This window comes from Mya arenaria, chromosome 10 (assembly GCF_026914265.1).
Source record: "Mya arenaria isolate MELC-2E11 chromosome 10, ASM2691426v1".
NCBI classification, from domain to species: domain Eukaryota; kingdom Metazoa; phylum Mollusca; class Bivalvia; order Myida; family Myidae; genus Mya; species Mya arenaria.
In genome coordinates this window covers 33099109-33122106 of record NC_069131.1, presented here as the reverse complement: position 1 = coordinate 33122106, position 22998 = coordinate 33099109, and the positions used below count along the sequence as shown (strand labels likewise).

The window sequence follows — 22998 nt, the reverse complement described above, 5'->3', positions numbered from 1 at the left end:
ATTTGCAGACATGGGGACACTTGCAAACGTAACATGATTGCAGTTATGCATAATCGTTATCACATACTTTAGCAAACGCTAGCATTTCATCTGTCAGTCAAAACATTGTGTTGTGAAAAACACTCATATATTTGCATAATTAATACTTTTATGATTGTACCATTCTGCAGGGTGTTTTATTTAATCAGAACTATATCCCATAGAGAAGGCCTAATATGCAAACTTACCGTGCAATAGGTAACATTTGATAAGATACAGCGATATCTCAATATTTGCGCAGCTCTACCTGTACAGAAAGCTTGCCGATATAATATAGAAAGCATACTACAACGAACCCTCGTGATTGAAACGCTCATAACTGGAGCTTCGCACGCGTTGTGAATAATTTTGGTCGTGAAGTTGATGTAGTGGATGCAGTACGTATTGCTTTAATGTTTAATATATGCATTGTACATTAAAATTATCATGTTATTTAATATACATGTAAACGTGTTTACGTCATTGCAATTAAACTGCTTTATTTCATTTTTATAATAATACCTTTGTATTTAAACTGTTAATGTTTTTGCATTGATAAATGTTCCAAAGAAAGGAAGATATACACGTTATAGTACAGTTTAAAGACTGTTTTCATGTGAGTATTTCGGATGGGCATAATTATTGCTTCACAGTATATGTTTTGTTTTATATTGGTTATATTCTTAATTTAAAACAGGTCTCTGATATTCTATGTTTCTATCAATTTGCATTAGCATTGAACATGCACTTCTATTAATACTATACAGTTAATTCATAAATATATGCATTATATTGATTAAAAGAAGATGAAATATAACATTAATTTGTTGTTTTTTGCGCCTGGTTCGTTTCTAATATTAGTTGTAAATAGGTTCATGTAACCAGGTAGTCTCATTAACTTACCACGTGTTAAATGTGGAATGGTCAACATAGAACAAAAATATCACGCCTCAATCAAACTTATTTGATATAAATTTTACAGTACATCGATGAATTTCTAAAACAGGATTCTGGTTTGTTTAATTTATTTACTTACGTAATGTAGCATTATATGAATTGCAATGAATGTATCGAAATGTTTTAAGTGCTCCACATTGACCTAATTCAAACACATATGTTGTATATATACTTATACTTAAAAATGTTCTTCTCTGTGACTGGCTGGACCAAGTTCCTTTGTCTGTGACGTTATAATTCACTACCTATCTGAGGTTCAAAGAAAAGCTTTGTTCAGTTATACCACAATTAATTTATAACAAGGTACAAACTCGCAAGCATCATTTATGTGTGTCGAACTACTACTTATTTCAATTCCGACTTTGACTTTGAGTTTTTATATTTAATTCTGCAAACTTAGGGTTTTCTCAACAGGTTTTAAATACTTTTTAGGCGATATTGTACAAAATTCGTTAATACGTCTATAAACGCAACATACAACATAATACGTTATTCATCAGTGACTATCGAAGGTGGCAGCGTCAGCAACGCAGGCAACATGATTTGAATCAAGATAAACCCAAACAACTCTGAAAACGTGCCCCTTCGCCAATAAGACAATACTTAACTTATATATCTCGTGCAAACAATAACGAATTACTTATTTATTCAATGTTTTGAAGATGAGACAGCGTGTTGTTGTTTGATTTCCATTCTCATTTCAATAATTAGATGAGCCGTTATTAGAAACACTAGTGTTTTATCATTTCCAAATGTAAAGCTTCTTAATATAGTATGTGGATGGAGGTCCTCCGAAAACGTAGAGTCTGGTGTAATCGATGCACTTTTATTTCTACAAGCAGAGAAAGGTTCTTGGACAATTTTAATCGGTTGCTTACCACCGCATTTTGCTAGTCGCGTTGTTTCCCTTTATTATGGAAGTTTTTATTATGGTGTTTTGGTTCAATAATTCTTGCACACTCGATAGGTACACTTTTTATGTAAGTAAATTATAGTAAGCATTCTCCACCCAGTTTGTTAATTAATTGAATGGTAATGCCATAAAGGATTATGACCGCTGGTAACAACCATAATTCACGCTTACGATTTATATTGTAAAATACTTGTAGAACATAGAAACAATACTAAGCACTCCGTCTAAGCATATACCGTCTACAACAATTTAAGTGTGTCCCACTCACCAAACTATTACTTGCGCCAAATGTATTTGACACATTAACGTCATTATCGTTGTCCTAATCAACATCAAGCTACAGTTTCCAGTCCTGTATCATTGAAGTTTTCGTCAGCAAAAGATGGACTGGTGAGTTCATTAGAGATCATCTACAGTACCATATATTTTTAGGGTCGTTCACTTAATCCAGTTTATTTTCCATCTCCCCCCTTAAGGTTTCCAATATGATATAGAAAAGATAACTATCATTATAATCTACCAAATTGAATAAGGGTACCACATTTCTATGATGTACAGCGGATAGCTCAATATGTTAAATGTAAGTCAATGCTTATTTGATATTTATATGAAAACACGTATCACCAAACAAAATAAGTTTGATTTAAGTTCATTAAATATGCAAGCTTAAACACCAAAATAAATCAGCTCAACTCGTTGTCTATTTTCATATTTCGGCTTTCAGGACGTTCCAATGTTTCATAACGATGCTGGTACATTATAATAGAGGTCTGGCACAAAACACCGTCGCTATTTCATGTACCATTTCGACAGTATATTACAATATTTCCGTCTCGACGATCTGGAGACAACAATTGTGTTTCTCGATCTTTGGCCTTAACACTCATTTAAACAACGCTACACAGGTGCCAGGTCTTTGATGCATTACAATTCAATGCAACACCTATTATATGGAAACGATCCTGCTTTGCATGATCCTCTTTTACTAAAACTAGTCTTTTGTAATATTATACAGGTTTCAAGCAACGCATGTGCCACCTAAGCCACTCAGCTACCAGCTGTGCATTTTAGTACAACAAACAAGCACCTACCTAGTTGTTACTTATAGTCTAATGTTCACCGAAATACAATCAACCTCATAATAATTGATAATTTTCTATAGAAAACGCCATTTATACATTGGTGTCACCGAGAAATGAATTAATATATTCCAAATTAAATTACAGTTAAAAATTAAATTAAAGTCCTACCACATGGATTTTTATGGGTGACACATTTATAACCCTTAAATGTTTATTCTCTACAATAGCCGAAATCCATCTATGTATATTTGAACTAGTTCCGTTTGACCAATTATTGCTCTCTGCTCAGACACTTATCATTTTTTTACAAGACTTAAAGTAATAACTATTCATGACGAGGCTACATACAACTAATCGAGGACATGTCATTGTGGCAGAAGCAGTAGCCCGGTTATTAAACCCCAATTTCCTTATGCACATTTTGTCATCCTACGTTTGATAAAAAATAGTATATATATTATAAAGTCTACTATAGGGATAGGCGCCCAAGTCTCGGAAAAAGCAATCACACAGCCAATGCATGTAAATATGTGTCGACTTATCCCAATATATTTATGATAATCTAATACATCAAATTGGGACCTCATGATAAAAGTTGTCAATTGCAAAAAACTAGATTTTATTCAAAATACAAATTATGGAAAAGATAAAAAAACATGCACTAGCTTGCAATCATGAACATCATACATATTTATTATGCATGCTAATAGCGACTGGTCCTCACTTGGTTGCAAATATACCTTATTAAACAAAATATGCGCTTCACAAACCAAAACCAGTCATGCATGAAAGGTTTGTATTAAACACATGGATTACAGTTATTTAACAGAAATGCTCATAGGACAGTCAATGTGGAGCTAGAGTTGCGTAAATAATAAGGCAAATTTAACTAATAAAGCAAAAGAAAACATAAGCATTTCATGTAGATGACAACACTCGTCCGTTTATCAAATAGCATAAGTCAACATTCATTTTGGGTTAAAACGTTAAGTTAAACCAGCATTTAAAAAAGAATGTTTTCCAAACCTAAGTCTAAATTGCACCAGAAGACACTTCGATGTAACTTACTTGCTGTCATAAAATATGCATCAATTCATTTAATGAAGAAATGATGCCTGTTCTAAATAGAATTCATATACACTTAAAGTATTAGATCGCATTATGATTTCAATTGTATTAGACCAATGCCTAAAAGCCCGCGGACATGTATACACAAATGTCTGTGTGAACAGATCGATGTGTGGGCAGCCTTGCTAATAAATCGTTCAGTTGAAGGCGGGAAGAGCGAGAGGAAGGACCTGTCATAATTGCGGCTATCGAGCAAATTTTCCTGTTTAGCAGGTCTGTTATATGTGTTTTACATGATTTTGATTTGCTGATTAAAATGTTCAAAACGGTTTAGCAATATAACGAGTAACGTTTAAACAAACCAACAGTTTTTACTAAATAATAAACTTTATTTTCCATGAACTTAATTGTATGAACATCTTTTATTTTCCTTTTCTTAATTGAATAAAACAACAACACATTCATTTAAAATCAATTATCATTATATGAATGTAATAAATATATGATTACTCGCATACACATAAAGCGTAAGACATGGCGTCGAAGATGTGAACGGTACGCCGACTGTTGCGTCATACAACTCTAGCTTGGTAGAAGGCAGTGTCATGGTCTAGGCAGGCATATCCTGGCACTACAAGACAACGCTAGTAGTGCAAGGAAATCTGACGGCCCATCAGTTTGTCGACGACATCCTGAAACCATGCCTGGTGACTTTCTTACAAGATCACCGTGATGTAAACATTTTCCAACAGGACAACGCACGGCCCCATTCCGCCAGACTGACTACTGACTCTATGAAACGTCAGAACATCAATGTTTTGCCCTGGCCTGCCTTCTCTTCAGACTTGACTTTCATTGAACATTGGGACCAGTTTGAAATTCAGGTACACAGTGGACGTCACGTCTTCAAAAATATGGCCGAGCTTGTGCAGGCGCTTCGGGATGGGTGGAATACCATCCCCCTGTAGCGCATACAACGTCTGATTTGTAATATAACATGCACATGCCAAGCTTATGTCATTTGGCAAGTGTTACATTTCAAAATAGCCTAAACTTCATTTTAATCTGGGTTTATAATGGAGCTTCACATCAACGTCAGATATGATCATAATGTTCTATGGTGCGTTTTCATTGACTGCGCGTATATTTAATTTATATTTTTGTTGTTAACATCCTCAAACTATCGTAGAAATTTGAATTGCAAAACATATTTTCGGATCTTTTACATAAAGTTTTATCGAATATTAGTTAATTTCCCTTTTAAGAAATAGACTGCAATTATCAAGTTTATCTAAGCAGATAAACTCACACTCAGAAATAACACGATCATTGATCATTTCTAAGTCTATAAAACTGCACACATATGAAACGCAAGTAAGGTACAAGTAAAGTACAGAATAGATGTTCCAACATAGCCCTTATTTCGTTTCTACTTGTATGAGTCGTATGAATATGGCGTGTATTGCAAATTGCAATGCTGTCTAACAGCTCAGATTACATTCAGCTACATTGGTAGATCTTGTTTGTAATTATTAAACTATGCACAATGGTCAGCTTACAAAACGTGAGGTTGAATTTGTACTTTTTGTGTAAGAGAAACCGCTATAGTGGTTGATATGCTTTACATTTTCACCATCAATGTCACAAGAACAAAAACACTGGAAGTGAACGTTTATTGAGAGAACTGAAATACAAAAATAATATGCTCTGATAAGGTCATAATGACTGTTGGTCAAGCATATCAATAAATATGCAATTGTGTCAATGCAATGGATATTGACATGGATATTAGTTGTGTTTTTTTCTAAAAGATATCATAGTAAAAACAAAATTACCTAAAGGAAAATTCAACATAATAAGCAATGAACCCTATTGAAACATATGGCAATATTCTGTCAACATTGATCTTTACAGCAAGTGGAAATTTTGATTCCGGAAAAGTCAATAGATTGTTTTCCATTTAAATTCAACAACAATCAAGATGGCAATGAATACAATACGAACCCAACCGGAATTTTTCAATTGATTGATTCCCGTCATATTCGTCAATTAATGAAAATATGAAAAAAAAAACTAAGAACTAAATAAAATACATTGAATGTATTAATTGAATGATATTCTATATTTAGATCAGGATTATGATAAACCCCTAGTGAATATTATATATAGCATGCTCAATCGATGGCTGTCTTGACACTTGAGAGACTGTCTATTTAAAGGTTATTTAAAAATACAAATTATTTAAAGTTCATGGTTTAGACTATTGACAGTATTTAGAAAATTAAGGAATTCAGGTACATAATTTCTTACAAATCTACAATACATAATTATAGTAATATAAGCTGTTAAGCAACAGTACTGCACATAATTCATAAACGCCACTATTGCGTGCACATCTGCTCCTACAATACATTTCCTGATTTAACAATAAAACACAAACGGAAATTCAATTGAAATGCTATATTACATATAAAAGCTTAAAACACTTTAACATACGTAAAAACCTTGTTAAATACAACAACAAATAATATTTTTTATTCCTTATGTCTATTTTTTTACAAATTACAAATGTAATGTGTATTCCAAGTATGTACAAAGCCCATTAAAACACAATATAACATATTTGTATATACATTAACTACATGATAATAATAATAATTTGAATAATTCCACTCACGAGGATTTGATGTAGTATGTATTTTGTAACATATAGGCAAGCTTACCGTACAATAAGTAGCGTGCATATATTGCAACATCTTTGTTACTTATCAATTACACATGTTGATACTGTACGCTCGCATATAAAGCCTTGACTGTTTCATAACGTTCTGCGCCCCAATGTCATGAAACATCTTAAGACCCTTATAACCGGATCAAGCCCAGAACACTACCTTTGTTTGGTCTATATTGAGTAATATTCTCTTTTTAAAGAGAAATGATGTTTGATAAGGACATACTATTTAAGAGCAATCAGATAAAGTACTTGTTAATAAGATAAACTACTTTTTGTTCTATTAAATCATATTTAAGTAAAGAATTTTGCTAAACGAAATAAGATAGTGAGATACACTAAAGTTTTTTTGTGAAATTTGGGCGAAATTTATAGAGAATAATTCAAAATTATAACAAGAAAAAACCCTACAATATGGTAAAAATAATAAAAGCATTAATATATGCAACCAAATACAATGAGAATTACAATACAATGTTTATATTGACAGGTGAAATACTAGTGGTCTGTTATTATGTCATGAAGGTGATGCAGAAGAGTGTCATCATATGAATAACAAACGTATATACTTTCAAGTCAAGATCAACCTTATGTGTGCCATTGTTCCGAATTGTTCAGCCGTGTTCATTTTCTCTGGATATCCCTACATATGCTGTAATACACAGCTTTATCTGTTTCGTTCGCGGAATGGAGAACACACTCGTAGCAGAAGTAAAACTGTTCCTTAAATATCAATTTTATACAAAAATGCAGTGATTAAACTGCTGAACAACTGATAAAATATTCGACTTTATCTAGCCTTCGTCAGATGAAAACAATTCAGTACATTTGACCTAATAACGTCATAAAGTTACATAATGTCATGACATTGCAACAACGAATTTAAATTTATAATCAAATTTAATGGTTACTTTGGCATTAATACTGCCAAAGATTTCGAATCTGAAAACTATAAGTGCATATATTAAGTTATATACCGCACATATATAGGACTAAAGACGTAAATTATATGACTTATGGACATTCATATGAAACCAGTAAAGTTTAAGTGTGACTCTTATTCGTGTTTGTTGAACCTTGATCATTCTGCCTCTTAATAGACTCATTGTTAATTATCTTCTTATTTTATTTGTCACTGTGGTTTTCATTGTCTTATTGTGATACAAACCCATTACAAAGCAGATTATTGTACCATTCAATATGAATCATCTGTTTGGAGAAGCGGTTTTATATTTACCTTATTTGGAATAGCAAGCGGTCGTCTAGATCTGATTTTCTTCACCGCATTGACCACACTGACTACATCATCTCTATCCAATTGTTCAAGTAATATCGAGACAACATAAAAAAGGCAGCTCTTTCCAGCACCGTTTCTATAAAAAATGTTATATATCGTCTTAGAAATTAGAAACAAAAATGCTTTATTTTATAGCTTCGAATTGTCTTTCAATATGTTTTGGATGTTTAATTTACAGTGTTCTTCACACTGTCAGTATAGTTTTAATATTTCAGAGATAGTCGGTTGAACGTGACAGATAATGAACAAAACAATGTTTGAAAAATACACTAAGACGAAATTTGGAGCTGAACTGGAACTTAAACAATTAATGTACGTACAAACAATGCAACAGTATCGGTCCACCCAGGTTAGAGGATTTGGATACGGCTTCAACCTCTTTGATGAAGGCAAGAAAGCATTCTGTCGACTTAGGAACGTTGTTCTTTGTATCCCAGTCCAAATATTGAAAGTGTGGAATTGTCACATCTTTCTTGGGCTTTATTCCAAAAAAACATACTATATTTACAGGCAATTATTTCGCTGAAATTTTTCCAATGTATTAAGGGCAGCTTATGTTGTTAGTTTTGTGATGGTGTTTTTATTATTGTTGTTTTTGTTTCTGACATTCATTTTTTCAAAATACTCGGGGGGTTGTATTCGAATAAACGTATATATAACGTAACAAAGAATATAGAGAATGATAACTCGCTAATGTGTGCACAATCAATATGTCTGAACTCGTACCGTTCCTTCTTGCTTGAAACGCAGCATTCTTTTAACGAAGTGTCTTGCACTTTGAGCTGTGTATGATTGTACGGAAATTATTCCCGCCTTCATTTTTTGATTGTCACCAGGAAAGTATAAGCCTATTCCCTGTATAAAACAATTAATAATTGAGGTAGCAGGAACAAACATGTACAGACCTAAATGAGATAAAAAAGAGGGTATTACAGGTGTTAATATGATTTATATATAACTGTTTTTGTAAAAAGCATAAATTCATGCCTTAAATGATTTCTAGGCCTAATACAATACCTAAAGATGTTCTGCCTTAATACCTACGCCATGTGTTGTAAGAAATGAATAATAAAAATAAAACAAAAACACTACCGCCATCTTTTAGCTATCTTGCCAGTTAACTGTTTACCTTATGCATTTCCAGGTTTGCCTCCATACTAACGATACAGGAACAGTTTTCTTGAAGAGTAAGTGCAATGAAATCGTAAACTGTGTCAGGCAGAGGTGTTTTTGCAACCAAGAAGCGGTTTTTTGTTTTAAAACTCTGAAAAAAAAATTCGTCACAACAACATAGTAATGCTTTTTTTCCCGTTCTGTTTTTGTTAGGCTTTTGTATTTTTAGACAATGTGTTTCCTTTATTTCTTGCCATAAGTATATATATTGTATTAGCATTTGAATGGACGGGACACCTGTCATACATTTAAAGCAAATTATAATGTAATGCAAACAATACACTTACGTCGATGTATATCGAATTGATGTAATCGGATTCGTCTGTTTTCATCAACAAATTTAGATGCGGTCTGTTGGAGTCACCTTACAATACACATTACAAAACATATAGGTCATGTTTACATAATGAAATATGCAACGGACTAAGCAAGGTAAATGGCAAACAATGGAGAGCATGTAAGTATTGTATTATAACAGATTCAAAACATTTATCTACATTTATAAAAACGAAAAACAAGTTTTACTTTTTATATATGAGTTTTATTCTGCTTAATAATTTATATTGATGTTTACATTATGCTTCCAATGTAGACAATATGTTACACTGTTGTAGGCGATATAATGTTTGTACCTGGCATATCCGTGTGTTTCCTGTACTTTTTTGCCAGGAGCCGATTTTCTTTCGTAGCTAACAATTCCTTATCCGACTTTTTCTCATGATCCGATTGCAATCTCTAAAGTATAATTGAAATGCAACAGTGCGTTTAAAAGTTTTGTTTACACACTCGGTTTATATTTCAAATATCGATTTGTTACATTATGGAAAATTAATTTGAAAAACAATCCTACCTCAAACTGCTCCTGTATCTCCTGTTTACTTGATTTGTCCATATATTGAATGAAGTGCTCTCTTCTTATAAACACACAATCAGGAGTCAATGTATGGACCAAAGCTTGGTGAATATACTTGTATTGACTCTAAAATAGAAATGATATATATGTGTCGTGTGACACTTTGAAGGACAACGAATGAATAAAGAACTGTACTTCCTACAAGTTGTGCTAAACAACTACGTGTAATTAACAAATAATAATGATCCCACCAAAGTCTGAATCATGTTGGGTCTGTTTTGTCTCATGTTAATAACGCATCCCGGGATATCTATAGCTCCTTCTGCCTCACCCTCTTTTGTAAGAATGTCTAGTGCTATGAAGGTTCCTGTTCTCCCTACACCAGAACTGAAAGTACACAAACTCAATTGTCTATGACAGCAACATTGTTTTTATCAAAAGTTAACAGGCCATTTTGAAAACGGAATTAAGTGGAATTCACGGAACTGTCCCATTCAAGTTGAGACTTCTTTTTCATACATTGGGTTTATGTTGGGTTTGAAATAGATCGCTTTCACTTTTTTTTCTGTTTTGACCAGTGTATTGGTTTATATTTACACATCAAAAAGGCAATGTTGACAAATTATGCTACACTTTTAGAGTTGTTTTTTATATTTTTCATAACACCCTTTAGAAACATATATTTCCAGTGCAGTGGATTCGGGTCTCGACTGATGAATACGACGGACTAGGATCGATTGCTGACTAAGACGGACTTGGATCGACGCTGACTAAGACGAATTCGGATCGACTTTTGACTAAGACGGACTCGAATAGATTGCTGACTTACACAGACTCGGATCGACTGCTGACTAAGACGGACTCGGATCACCTGCTGACTAAGACGGACTCGGATCACCTGCTGACTAAGACGGACTCGAATCGACTGCTGACTAAGACGGACTCGAATCGACTGCTGACTAAGACGGACTCGAATCGACTGCTGACTTAGACGGACTCGAATCGACTGCTGACTAAGACGGACTCGGATCACCTGCTGACTAAGACGGACTCGAATCGATTGCTGACTAAGACGGACTCGGATCATCTCTTGACTAAGACGGACTCGAATAGATTGCTGACTAAGACGGACTCGGATCACCTGCTGACTAAGACGGACTCGAATCGTTTGCTGACTAAGACGGACTCGGATCACCTGTTGACTAAGACGGATTCGAGTAGATTGCTGACTTACACAGACTCGGATCGACTGCTGACTAAGACGGACTCGGATCGACTGCTGACTAAGACGGACTCGGGTCGACTGCTGACTAAGACGGACTCGGATCACCTGCTGACTAAGACGGACTCGGATCACCTGCTGACTAAGACGGACTCGGATCACCTGTTGACTAAGACGGACTCGAATAGATTGCTGAATTACACAGACTCGGATCGACTGCTGACTAAGACGGACTCGGATCACCTGCTGACTAAGTCGGACTCAAATCGACCGCTGACTAAGACGAACTCGGATCACCTGTTGACTAAGACGAACTCGAATAGATTTCTGACTTACACAGACTCGGATCGACTGCTGACTAAGACGGACTTATATCAACTGCTGACTAAGACGGACTCGAATCGCTTGCTGACTAAGACGGACTCGGATCGACTGCTGACTAACACAGACTCGAATCGATTGCTGACTAGGACGGACACGGATCGATTGCTGACTAAGAAGGACTCGAATCGATTGCTGACTAAGACCGAATCGGATCGACTGTTGACTTACACAGACTCGACAGATCAACTGCTGAGTAAGACGGACTCCGATCGATTGCTGACTAAGACGGACTCCGATCGACTGCTGACTAAGACGGATTTGGATTTATTACCGATGCCGGTGCGACGATATTGTTTATTTATTATATCTTTACTTTAATGGACTTTCTGTTTTCAATTCATATTGTTTTAGACTGTTCATTTGTGTTCTGTATTCGCTACAGACCAAGAAATAGACTGTAATTATCAGTATTTCTGAACCAAAGTTTGATATCAAACCTGCAATGCACAACTATTGGTCCATCGAAGGTACTCGCCAAGGCATTCACCCTGTGTCTAAACTCTATAAATGCTGTAACATCATCAGGGATGTCCTTGTCTGGCCAGCTCGTAAACTGTAGATGATGAATACTTCTTTTTTCCGAATTCTGGAACCATTTTAAGAGGAGAAAAATACGTTAAAAATTGTTTGATTATATTATTATGTTTTAAATGCTATGATTATATATATATATCTACCATGCATACTTGTTTTGATAACTTTTACTTATTAATGATATAATAAACGTGTATACATCTGTTAATTACTTTGGAACTGTCATCATACATATAACGACTCAAATTGAAACCTTTGAATCATTAGGCTTAAAAAAACACTCGGTTTAATTTTAAACAACGACATATACAGCAATTTTAATTTCATGGTTGTAAATCAGACATTGGCGGATAAATTCTTTGAGCGCTAAAAAGCATCAACAGGCATAAACGTTACCTATTATAATTGTTGTCTACATAGTTAAATGTTCGGTTGGATCATTGCACGCGACATTATTTAAAGGACATTTTACTTTAATCGAATATTTTATTTCAACAAAAAATATATTTTAAACATACATCTTTTACATTGGAAAAGAAAATGCAATTAAATAATAAGAAAGTGTTTACTTTTTTCGTACTCCATTGTCCGTAATTGTTATTTCTTAACGTTTTTACATTTACTTCTCAACAATCACATATATTATGACCCATTAGTTTTTGTAAAAACGTTAAGAAATATTAATTACGGACGAAGGAGTACAAATATATATATATATATATATATATATATATACAGTTGAACACCTTTGATCCGAAATTGGAGGGACCCAACAAAATAATTTCGAATTGAGAAGTTTCAGAAAGTGACAGCGTTCGCGAATTATTGACTTAAAATATTAAGTCGTAAATATTGTAATGTGGGTTACCCTTACAAAATATGGTACATTCGGGTTGAGGGATCTTTCGTGTGTTTGTTGAATTATTGACTTGAAATATTAAGTCGTCAATATTGTAATGTGGGTTACACTTTACAAAATATGGTACATTCGGGTTGAAGGATCTTTCGTATGTTTGTTGATATATTGTAATGTGGGTTACACTTTACAAAATATGGTACATTCGGGTTGAGGAATCTTTCGTATGTTTGTTGAATTATTGTTTAATGAATTACGAATAACTCGTTATTATACTTCTTTATAAAAACATAAATACAAATTTAAAACGAAACGACAGCACATGAATGCATTCCGAACATAGCACAGTTTAAAAGCATTTTTCCGGATTTTTCGATAGCGCAGGTTGGTGTGAAAAACTATAAGATGATCGAGTTCGAAATTAGGCTTGATAAATAGGTGTGAAATACCAAAACGGGACCGCAATCTTTACTTCCAAATAGCGATTTTCTTTTGGAATAGCGATTTCGGATTATAGATTAAGAATATAGTTAAACAAAGATGGAATAACATCGAAACAGAAAACTAATTTTTAAATAGCGATAATTTCAAATAAACGATGTTCGGAATAGAGGTGTCCAACTGTATATCAGGTTCATAACTTTTGTATTTTATGATCTACCTATAAGTCGTCCAAATGCTTCCATTTACTGTCAAACCGCAGCACTCAAGCATTTAATCATTAAATCGAACTGTCAATAGACCGATTAGAAATTTTATTGTACCTTAAAAAGAGTAAAGTGTCTCCAAATGAAATCTTTGTACAGTTGTTCATCCTTGCACACAACCTTTATATCGCCGTACATATTTCTTTGATAATGATCCGGCCAATATTGCTCGCATTTGGTTTTCTGCAAAGAAATATTCATCAATTTGTCAATATGTATTTCAAAACCATTTGTTGTCATTTAATTACGCAACCATAATGTAATTAGAAGGTCATTTAGATTGAAATGCCCTAAACATCATGTCAGATTACATACGTCGTTAAAAATTACCTTACCTTTCCCTCTACCAAGTTAGTCACCATGACAATCTTCTCCACTTTCTGTTGCCAGACCATTCGCCAGAATTGGCCGAAATCGCCAAGCTGCTTAGCCATTGGACCTAAGTATGGCATAAGTTATTATGACAATACGCATTTATATACATAGCACATATATATACACGTAATCAATAAGGTTTTAATAGGACCTTGGTTACTAGTCCACACAGTTTGTCGTTAACTAAGGTAGTTTTAATATTGTATTGTCAGACTACAAATCAAGGTGAAAGAAGTATGTGACATTACCCAATGTAGCAATATATGCATTTCGCCTTCTGAATCCCTGAAAGAAAATATAAATCATGTTTTTATAATGACAATTATTAAGTGAGAAAGTTTATATTCACTCCATACCAAGTATGCAGTAAAATGTGTATCAAATCAGTGGCTTAAACAATAGACGGCTAAGTAAAATCAGCCATCCCTCAGCATGTACACTTAAAATATGGTTTCTAATGTTTAAGGAAAACATAATTTCCTCCTTCTGTACAAAGTGTTACATTACACTTGCTACAAAGACGGAAATATTTATGTCCTCATAGTTTCTGTTTAAACAATAATAGCCTTTATTCATAAAGCACAATGGATGGAGTGTCAAGCCCGGCATTCAATTATGTTTTGATGAGTCAGTTTGGAGAGACATACGGTTAAGGCCTATCAGACAATTAACGAGACACACACACAGCGTATCAACAAAACAATAACATGTTTCATATGTTTACATTAACAATCTTTAATCTTGCATTTTAGGGAACCGCCTTGGAATTATCAGCGAAACAGGAGTTCACTTGTGATTTAATTCAAATTAATTTGGCAAAATAACGGTATAAATTCTATAAGCTTTTTTTAAACTAACTTAATAAAAACTTAAATGAAACGGACTCCTATATTGCAACAAACATACTTATATAATGGGATGAAACTATTTACACTACCACTGCCTCTGTTAGAAAAAACATACGTCTATAAAGCTTGCATTAATGTAGTCTGTTTCTCCACCGCGAACTAAAACTCGCGTATCGTCATCTGAAATCAAAGAGGTTTAAAACATTCCTGCAACGCATAAATCTGGTATACATAGTATATGAACCCACAGCATTAAGGATTATTTTGCACATCTTGGAATATTTGCCCTTCTGTTTTCGGCAGCATGCGTTTGTTAAAATGTGTAGTCGGCCAGTTACGTCTTAAACAATTAGCTGAATGATGTCACGCTTATCAAATTAGAACCCAATATTGATATCACCAGTGACGCTTGCTTGATAAACAATAATAATGAAAACAAAATTGTACAAAACTGTATTGAGGGAAGTGTTCTTACACGGGTAGATTCCTCTGTACCTATTTTTGTGCATGTTGAGTTTCGTTTGTGAAACACCATAGGCTTTTACAAGACCGTATGGAATTTTCTGCAAGTTAAAAATAAAATATAAAAAAATCGGGTTAAAGGTCATTACATTTATTATTTTTGAACATTTTATATAGTAATATTAAGTATCTCAATTCGACATTCTGCACGTAACTTTCATCCTTAAGAAAGTCAGAATTGAATCAGACACACAGTACCTGAAATTCTTCTTCTAGGTCATTCAAATATAGACTATGTACATATTTCGGTAGATCGGTTACTTGCAATTTGATTTTGCTAATTTCTACAGCGTTGTTATAATAAAAACCTCCATTTTCTTCAAATATTACTGCGGCTTCCCTTGCATAAGCATCATCTTCGTCTGAAATATCGTCACATTCAGATAACATGACTTTTCCAAAAGCACACATTTGTTAGAAATATTGTAAAATTTATGAGAACATATACGTTTACATTATCTTTGGATTGCGTTAACATTGCCTAGTATATCGTCATGTTCAGATAACATGACCTGCCGTAAAGCACACATACCATTGCAATATTGTTAGATTGAGTGAAAAATGCACAAATGTGTTTTATTTATCGTTGGATTGTGAAAACATGAACTTCTTAAAACTTAAGTTCGTCTGCAAAATCGTTAGAATGAGATTTTTCAAACACAATATTGTTAGATTGGGTTAGTATGACCTTTTGGAAAAAAACAAACTAATTCGCCTGCAAAATCGTTCTATCGATCTAACATGAGCTTCATGAAAATAGTCTGCTGCAATATCGTTAGTTACCTTGATTTAACACTACATGAATATTCGCCTGGCAAATTCAAAGAGGATTGCTCATTGTTGACCATTTCTTTCAGAAAATGCATCTGAAAAACGCTGATTTTATAATTATTGTACCTCTTAATACTGAAAGTGCAGAAAAATATAAAGTAAAGTATAATGACATATTTTGGTTTTAGTGTGGAGCTAACCTACGCTGTACAGTCAAGAAATATTAAGAAAAGCGATTTCTTTAACAACTCGGCCACAATGACTGATTCCAAATTGATGGGTTTTTAACCTTTATCGAACACATAGGCAAAATCGCGTGGTAATGTGATAAACCAATTACGCAAAAAAACCTTGGTGAATGTTGTTTCTAACGTTTTCCAAAAGTATGGTCTTCAGAGTCAATACATGTTTTATTGAACTAACATTAAAATTTGTTTTAAATATCTTAGTTTTAACTCTCCGAACGATTTGTCACACTCTTTTTGTAATATATTTTCTGTAATAATTGCATTTTACAAACAATGAACTGGACCATATAACACGAGAATAACACAAGCATAAGTTAACTTTATAATATTAATTTAAATAACAACATTACCAATTTCTAGATTGTCTTCTGTCATGATAGGCGTCCTTTCATTTCCGGACCTGTTTGTTGGTGGACTATGGTAATTGGGAATTCCGTTGACGGTGACAGAGTGAAAATTGTCGGTATCCCCCTTAGGGTTCTTTGCTCGGGTGGTTCCTGGGGAAATGAATGTGACAATTATCTTTCATTACAGATTGGTCCGTGTTCACATTGGTCGATTAAATATTTGTTAAAAACAGAGAAGGAAGATAATATATATACTAAGTTACTCTATTGGACTTTGTTGTGCGGGTGTGTAGTTTTGTACTGTGGGGAAAACCGGAGCGCCCGGAGTGAAACAGTGTGTCGGACTTGATGACCACCAACTAAACAATGTATTTTACATTTATACAGGTGAATTATCATTGTCAAGGCATAAAAATCTCTTATTAGAACATTATTGGAACATAAAGGTACAGTATAGAATAATAATTACTACTCTACATTCAAACACCATTAATTATAAGCTCACACTAAACATCATTACTAACAAGTAGTTCATACGTACTTCCATTGTTCACATTGGGGTACATCTCCAACAAGTTCTCAGGTTCTTTTTCATGTGCTTTGCTTTTAATTTTCAAATTGACTCTTCTGAAATAACATCGTCATTTTGTTTTAGTTAATGTTTACAATTGATAGAATAAGTTGTAAAGAATGATTAACTGATGCGTAAAATTAATTTCCCTTAAGACACACATATATGTTTAGTTTATTACCTTCGTCGAAGAAAAAACAGTCCAACAATCACAATGGCAGCAAGAACTACAAATCCTCCGGGAATACCAACACCAAGTGCTGCTATTGGCCAGTTTTGTTTTCCCGCTTCTGTTTCAATAACTGCGGACATTCCAAGAGTGAAATGAAAGATCAAACGTTCATAGAATAACGAGCAAAACAGGTACATACTTTTTAGCAAAAATACTCTAGTTGTCTTGCACAAATACATTATTTTGTATTAACGAGATATCACTTTAAGTGTTGCGCAAAATACACCCTCAAGTAGGGGCGGTATTCATAAAACTTCTTAAGATAAGATGTTGACTTAAGTGTGGCATTTTTTCCTAAGTTTACCATTGTTTTCTTAAGTGCTATTCATAAAACTTCTTATCTTAAGAATTTCCTAAGTTTTTCATAAATCGGGCAAAACGTTAAGACAACGTCGGAGGTGTCTTAAATAGTTAAGGAAAGTTCTTAAGTCGTTTAATGGTAAGAGTCGGTCACCTTGAAATGAAATAATCGTCAATGTTATTCTAAATCTCATTGTGAACAATTAAATTATTGAACGTTTTTGCTCTTGATAAATTCATATGAATGTTGCGCTCTTTAGAAACCGTTGCGTATTTTATGTACATTTCTGTTGATCCAAATAACCATATTTGACCTTGACCAACGTATTTGCGATTTTTCATTCCGTAAACAACATCAACCGGATAAAAGTTCAGCGTTTACAGTAAGTTTTATGAATATATCTTTGAATAAAGAAACATTATTAATTCAGTAAGCGGTTTATCAAAGGATTTATGCATTAACTGATTGAGTTTTCGAAATTAAAGAAACTTTCAGTGGGTGGGGAACCACTTTTTTTCTGAAACATTGCCACATTGTCAGTCTTAATAATACTGAAAGAAAAATGGTCTGCCTGTACAATTACCCAATTAATTATCAGTAAACAAGTAGCACAATCGTTGACTGTCTGACTAAGTCACTTCAATTATTTCTGACACCAGTAAAAGGTAAAGTAATGCCCAAGTCAATTGTAACCACACCCCCTCCCCCGCCCCAGGTCCGGGGGTATACCGGGTATAGCGGGGGAAATGAGCCATGTTTTTACTTTCCACGCAGTGTCGAGTGACTGCGGTGGTTTTTGTTTTCGCACCAAAAATAGCGGGGAATGGTCCTAACCTAGGATGTCCCTGGGGTGCGGGGTCTTTTGGCATGGATTTGACTAGCAGTTTGTCCCCGCAGGGATAGGATTTTACGGGGGGTGGCTGGACCGAAAGTCAAAATCACCGCTAATCCTCGGACCTGTGGGGCCGTGGTTACAACTGACTGGTGCATAATCATAGGGATCAAACCCTTGGACCCTCGATAGTTGGATCACCCATACTTGCAGGGTGCTCTTGTCAACTGGTTCAACCTGGCAACTGTTTCTTTACCACCCCCATCTTTTCAAAATGACGAATTATCATTCTGCTTATTTTTTTTTTAGGATATCCAGTCCATGTATGCAGTTGGAGCTGATAGCATGTATGCCATGTACAAGTACATGTGTAGGTATTGATGACAGTTGTATAACATGAATGTATAAAATTGACATTTTTTAAATGTCAAAATAAAATTGGACAATCATAAACAATAATCAAATATCAACCTAAGACCTGTGCGCATATCCGAAACAATGGTTCCAGCTCTTTTTGGAGCTACATATAGATAAAAGAGCAAATGACACTTACAAACTAGAGACAAAGAGCGGACATCGTGATAAAGTAAGTATGACTCGTAATTCAACCTAATACCACAATTATAAGGCCTTTATGAGAAATCGAGGAATGCATTGCCATTTAAATGTGCTTACTCTTCAGTGAAGTTCACATGTATTTCAGTTATTTTGTAAATGTTTGGAGTAATACAAATGATTCTCCCATGAAACACATTTATTTGGGACTGCATTCCCGGATTTTTCAAATAAGCCCTCATAATCGTTATATTATGTAAAATAAATAATCATACTTATATAATGAGCCTTTCTATTTGTCTCTCACTCGGAAGTGTCATTGGCTCTTTTCTATTATAGCTCCTAAAAGAGCTGTAACCACTTTTTCGCACTCAAGCTGTGGCAGCTGGTAGGTTATTGAAGGTACTGGGATAGCCTTGGCGTTGTTATAAGGGCCACCAAACTGAAACCTCGCGTTCATAACTCTTGACTTCAATGATTTGATAGTTATGTAAGCCTTTTTAAACAGTTCAATGACTAAAAACAATAGCTTCAGAGTGCTCTCATATTTGGTATAATCTCACAACTTCAATTATCCTCTATTTCTTATATATGCTATTTATATGTTACAGCTGCTTACAGAGATTTATCAGATAAATTGATATTTTTCTATTTCTGAAAAAATCTCAATAAACTGTTATTTAATATCCTTTTAAATCATATTTTAAAAAAGATATTTTATTTATATCAGTGTTAGATCATATTATATTTTACCGAGTGAGCACCAAACACCAAGTCCACAAGTGGTGTAGCCACGGGTGAAATATTTACTTTTATTTACTGTAAGTATTCACAAGGTGTTTTCACAAAATAATATATAATGTTCTTACACTAAAAAAACAATTATCCTCTATTAAGCCCTGGCTTTCCTGTGATTTATACAAATTTATAAGTAAACTAAAACTGGTATTTCACTGTTTCAAACTGTGAATTAACATTTTGATATTTTTCACTGTATTTAAATGTTGACCGCCCCGCCCCCCCCCCCCCCCCCAAACTTCAAATTATTAAAACATGCGTGTGAACACGACAAGTCTGGGACACCATTTCAACGACGTAGTGTCCAAAATAATGTTGCGTTTTTGACTACCCCTTCCGAAATACTGCAAGGAACTGTAATTTTAAATCATTTTAGGCATATCATAAAAAGGAACTTGCTTGTTTCAGTGTAAGATTGCAACATATTTCACCTTATTAATATTAATAGTATATTAATCACTCTTGGTTACGCCACTCGTGAAAATAAGGTTTTGGTGCTCATTCGGTGAAATATATTATGATCTTACATTGAAACAAAGAATTTTTCTCTATACTCTTTTAAACTGATTTTGTCTTATTTTTTCTATAATCAGTATGTAAACACATTATCGAATCCAGGGAGGGAGTCACATGTTTGACTGAATAGGCCTTTTTCTGCCCATCACAGGGGCGGCTCCGGAATTGAAGTTTGAGGTGGCGTTTCTTAGGGGCGCAACCTTTGACATGCGCCCCTCCTTTAGAACCGAATGTGCATAGCATAAACTGTTTGCATGTGGATTTGGGGTTACTCTCTCAAGAAAAATTTAGCAATTTGTAATCGGAATGGTGTATTATGAGCTTATTTTGTTACTTCGACGATTTTTGAGGGGGCGCGCGCCTAAATCCGCAATTGAAATTCATGGGTCAGAATATCTGACCAATTCCCAATGCCAAATAAGTATACGTTTTTCCCAATTTCAAGAAAAAAATCCCAAACTAAAATGAAATTGATGTCACGAAGCCTGGCTTCTCTACCATACACCTTGTCACTCAGCTGTGGTTATAGCGCGGGAACAATTGTTCATTCACAATGAATATTATAAATGCATTTTAGCACTTTAAGGTGACATTCATGGTTATGTACGATAATATCACAGAGAAATTGTGCCGAAACTGATGATTTTGTTGATTTCTTAAATTAAACTATTGCCAATTATTACACGACTTTAAAATAGTACTTTATCCAAAATTGAACAAAAGGATACAAATTTGCTTCCAAAACCGTAAAAAATAGACGGTAGCTTTTGGCGCATTTTTTCTTTAAAGAGTATTCAACACATAGCAACGGGACTTAAGAAATTCTGAGGAAATTCCTAGGAATCCTTCATATCTTAAGTTGAGATTTACCAACTACTACTTAAGAACGTTTATGAATAGAACTAGAAATAGATAAATGAAATTCCTATCTTAAGTTGAGACAGATTTCATTTTTCTTAAGAAAAACTTAAGAAGTTTTATGAATACGCCCCAGGTATCATAAAGACAAAGTATACTGGAAAATAATAAAATAAAAATTCTTTACTTTGAGGACAAAATCTCCCCTTGTATTCGGTTTGGCAGCCGTAAAAACACATTCCCGTCTTTTCGGAACAAATCGTTTTGTTTTCATTTGGTGTACAATGCTCATCACAGGTGTTTTCACAATACTTTCCAAACGTATTCGTAATGCATCCATTTGTACAATTTCCATTAATGTCACACATGGAGTTTTCACAGGTATTGTTACATTCCATTGTACAGAACGGTCCGTATTTTGTGTTATTTTTGCATTGTGAACACAATCCATCTGCGTGATCGCAAGATAAACATTCTGGATCACACTCATCGTCACAGGTTTGATTCCAGTACCCTTGGGTGCATCCATGAAGACATCTTCCCGAAGACGGATCGCATTCACTGTCGACGCATTGCGAATTGCAGGTTTTACATTGTCCATTGTAGTGTGGAAAATACCCCTTTCTGCAAATTTTACAATGAATGTTATCAAACGTCTTTGTAAAGGAAACACAGTTATCGATGCTGCCCAAGCAACACTCATTATCATTTGCATAATATGAAATATTTGTGCATGAGTCGCAACCTACCGAATTTACGCAAATATCAGTTCTACATGTACACTGCTTCTGTGTATTTGAATACCCAGCTTTGCATTCGGAACATGCATCGTAGTGGTCACATACTTGACATAATTCCGGGCAGGTGCTTCCACATGACTTTCCGTAATATCCATGTTTGCATGTTAAACAGGATCCGTCTTTCTTTATGCAAGTATTGCTCTTGCACCCATCGGGGCAAGGTTTTTTACAAGATTCCCCAAAGTACCCGTCATTGCATGAAACGCAATTTGTCTCGTTTTCGCATGTATTACACATCTTAGGACAGCTTTGCTCACACATTGGACCATATTGTCCGGGCACACACTCATGGCAATACCCTGATGCTTTTGATTTAATAAATTTATTGTTTTTGCATTGGCAACTACCTAATTTAGTATCACAACTGCCATTTATGCAGCCTTTACCGCATTTGTGTTGACAATAATCACCATAACGTCCCGGTTTACAACGTTGACAATTCAAATCCCACGTACAAGATATACAGCTACTTCTACATGGCTCGCTGCACATGTTTCCAAAGTATATATCGTCACACGTGTCACATCTATCCCCTGCCCAACCTTCTTTGCATTTGCAATATCCGTCGGCATGATTGCATGTTCTTATGCAGCCTAAAGAACACCTATGTGAGCAGTCGTTACCATAAT

At 34.5% G+C, this 22998-nt stretch overlaps 2 protein-coding genes across 2 annotated transcripts; both read right to left on the bottom strand.

Annotated features, from left to right (window-relative positions):
• Positions 1-5702: 5702 nt before the first annotated feature.
• On the bottom strand, positions 5703-15984 carry LOC128206527 (receptor-type tyrosine-protein phosphatase kappa-like). Its single transcript, XM_052909068.1, has 16 exons — positions 15739-15984; positions 15494-15581; positions 15134-15198; positions 14419-14455; positions 14131-14234; positions 13853-13978; positions 12136-12284; positions 10344-10479; positions 10090-10218; positions 9872-9974; positions 9527-9603; positions 9196-9330; positions 8793-8921; positions 8387-8544; positions 8007-8142; positions 5703-7492 (listed from the first exon to the last, which is right to left on the bottom strand). The coding sequence occupies exons 1-16, from the start codon at positions 15949-15951 to the stop codon at positions 7394-7396; spliced, it is 1884 nt and encodes a 627-aa protein (XP_052765028.1). The 5' UTR covers positions 15952-15984; the 3' UTR covers positions 5703-7393.
• Positions 15985-16148: 164 nt separating this feature from the next.
• LOC128206528 (multiple epidermal growth factor-like domains protein 6) lies at positions 16149-22762 on the bottom strand. The gene is made up of 5 exons (XM_052909069.1): positions 21757-22762; positions 17659-17779; positions 17448-17533; positions 16910-17056; positions 16149-16406 (listed from the first exon to the last, which is right to left on the bottom strand). Exons 1-5 carry the CDS (start codon positions 22628-22630, stop codon positions 16375-16377), a joined length of 1260 nt encoding a protein of 419 aa, XP_052765029.1. The 5' UTR covers positions 22631-22762; the 3' UTR covers positions 16149-16374.
• Between the last annotated feature and the right edge of the window lie 236 nt (positions 22763-22998).

Excerpts from the sequence above, each read along its gene's own strand:
- LOC128206527 (XM_052909068.1), bottom strand. The coding sequence starts at position 15,951 with ATGTGTGCTTTTGGAAAAGTCATGTTATCTGAATGTGACGATATTTCA. Across the intron at positions 10,480-12,135 it reads CCAATAGTTGTGCATTGCAG|TTCTGGTGTAGGGAGAACAG; the intron begins GTTTGATATCAA and ends GTGTACTTTCAG. Across the intron at positions 10,219-10,343 it reads CCAACATGATTCAGACTTTG|AGTCAATACAAGTATATTCA; the intron begins GTGGGATCATTA and ends TTTCTATTTTAG.
- LOC128206528 (XM_052909069.1), bottom strand. The coding sequence starts at position 22,630 with ATGTGTGAGCAAAGCTGTCCTAAGATGTGTAATACATGCGAAAACGAG. Across the intron at positions 17,780-21,756 it reads GGGGAGATTTTGTCCTCAAA|TTATTGAAACAGAAGCGGGA; the intron begins GTAAAGAATTTT and ends GAATGTCCGCAG. Across the intron at positions 17,057-17,447 it reads CCCCAATGTGAACAATGGAA|GAACCACCCGAGCAAAGAAC; the intron begins GTACGTATGAAC and ends TCATTTCCCCAG.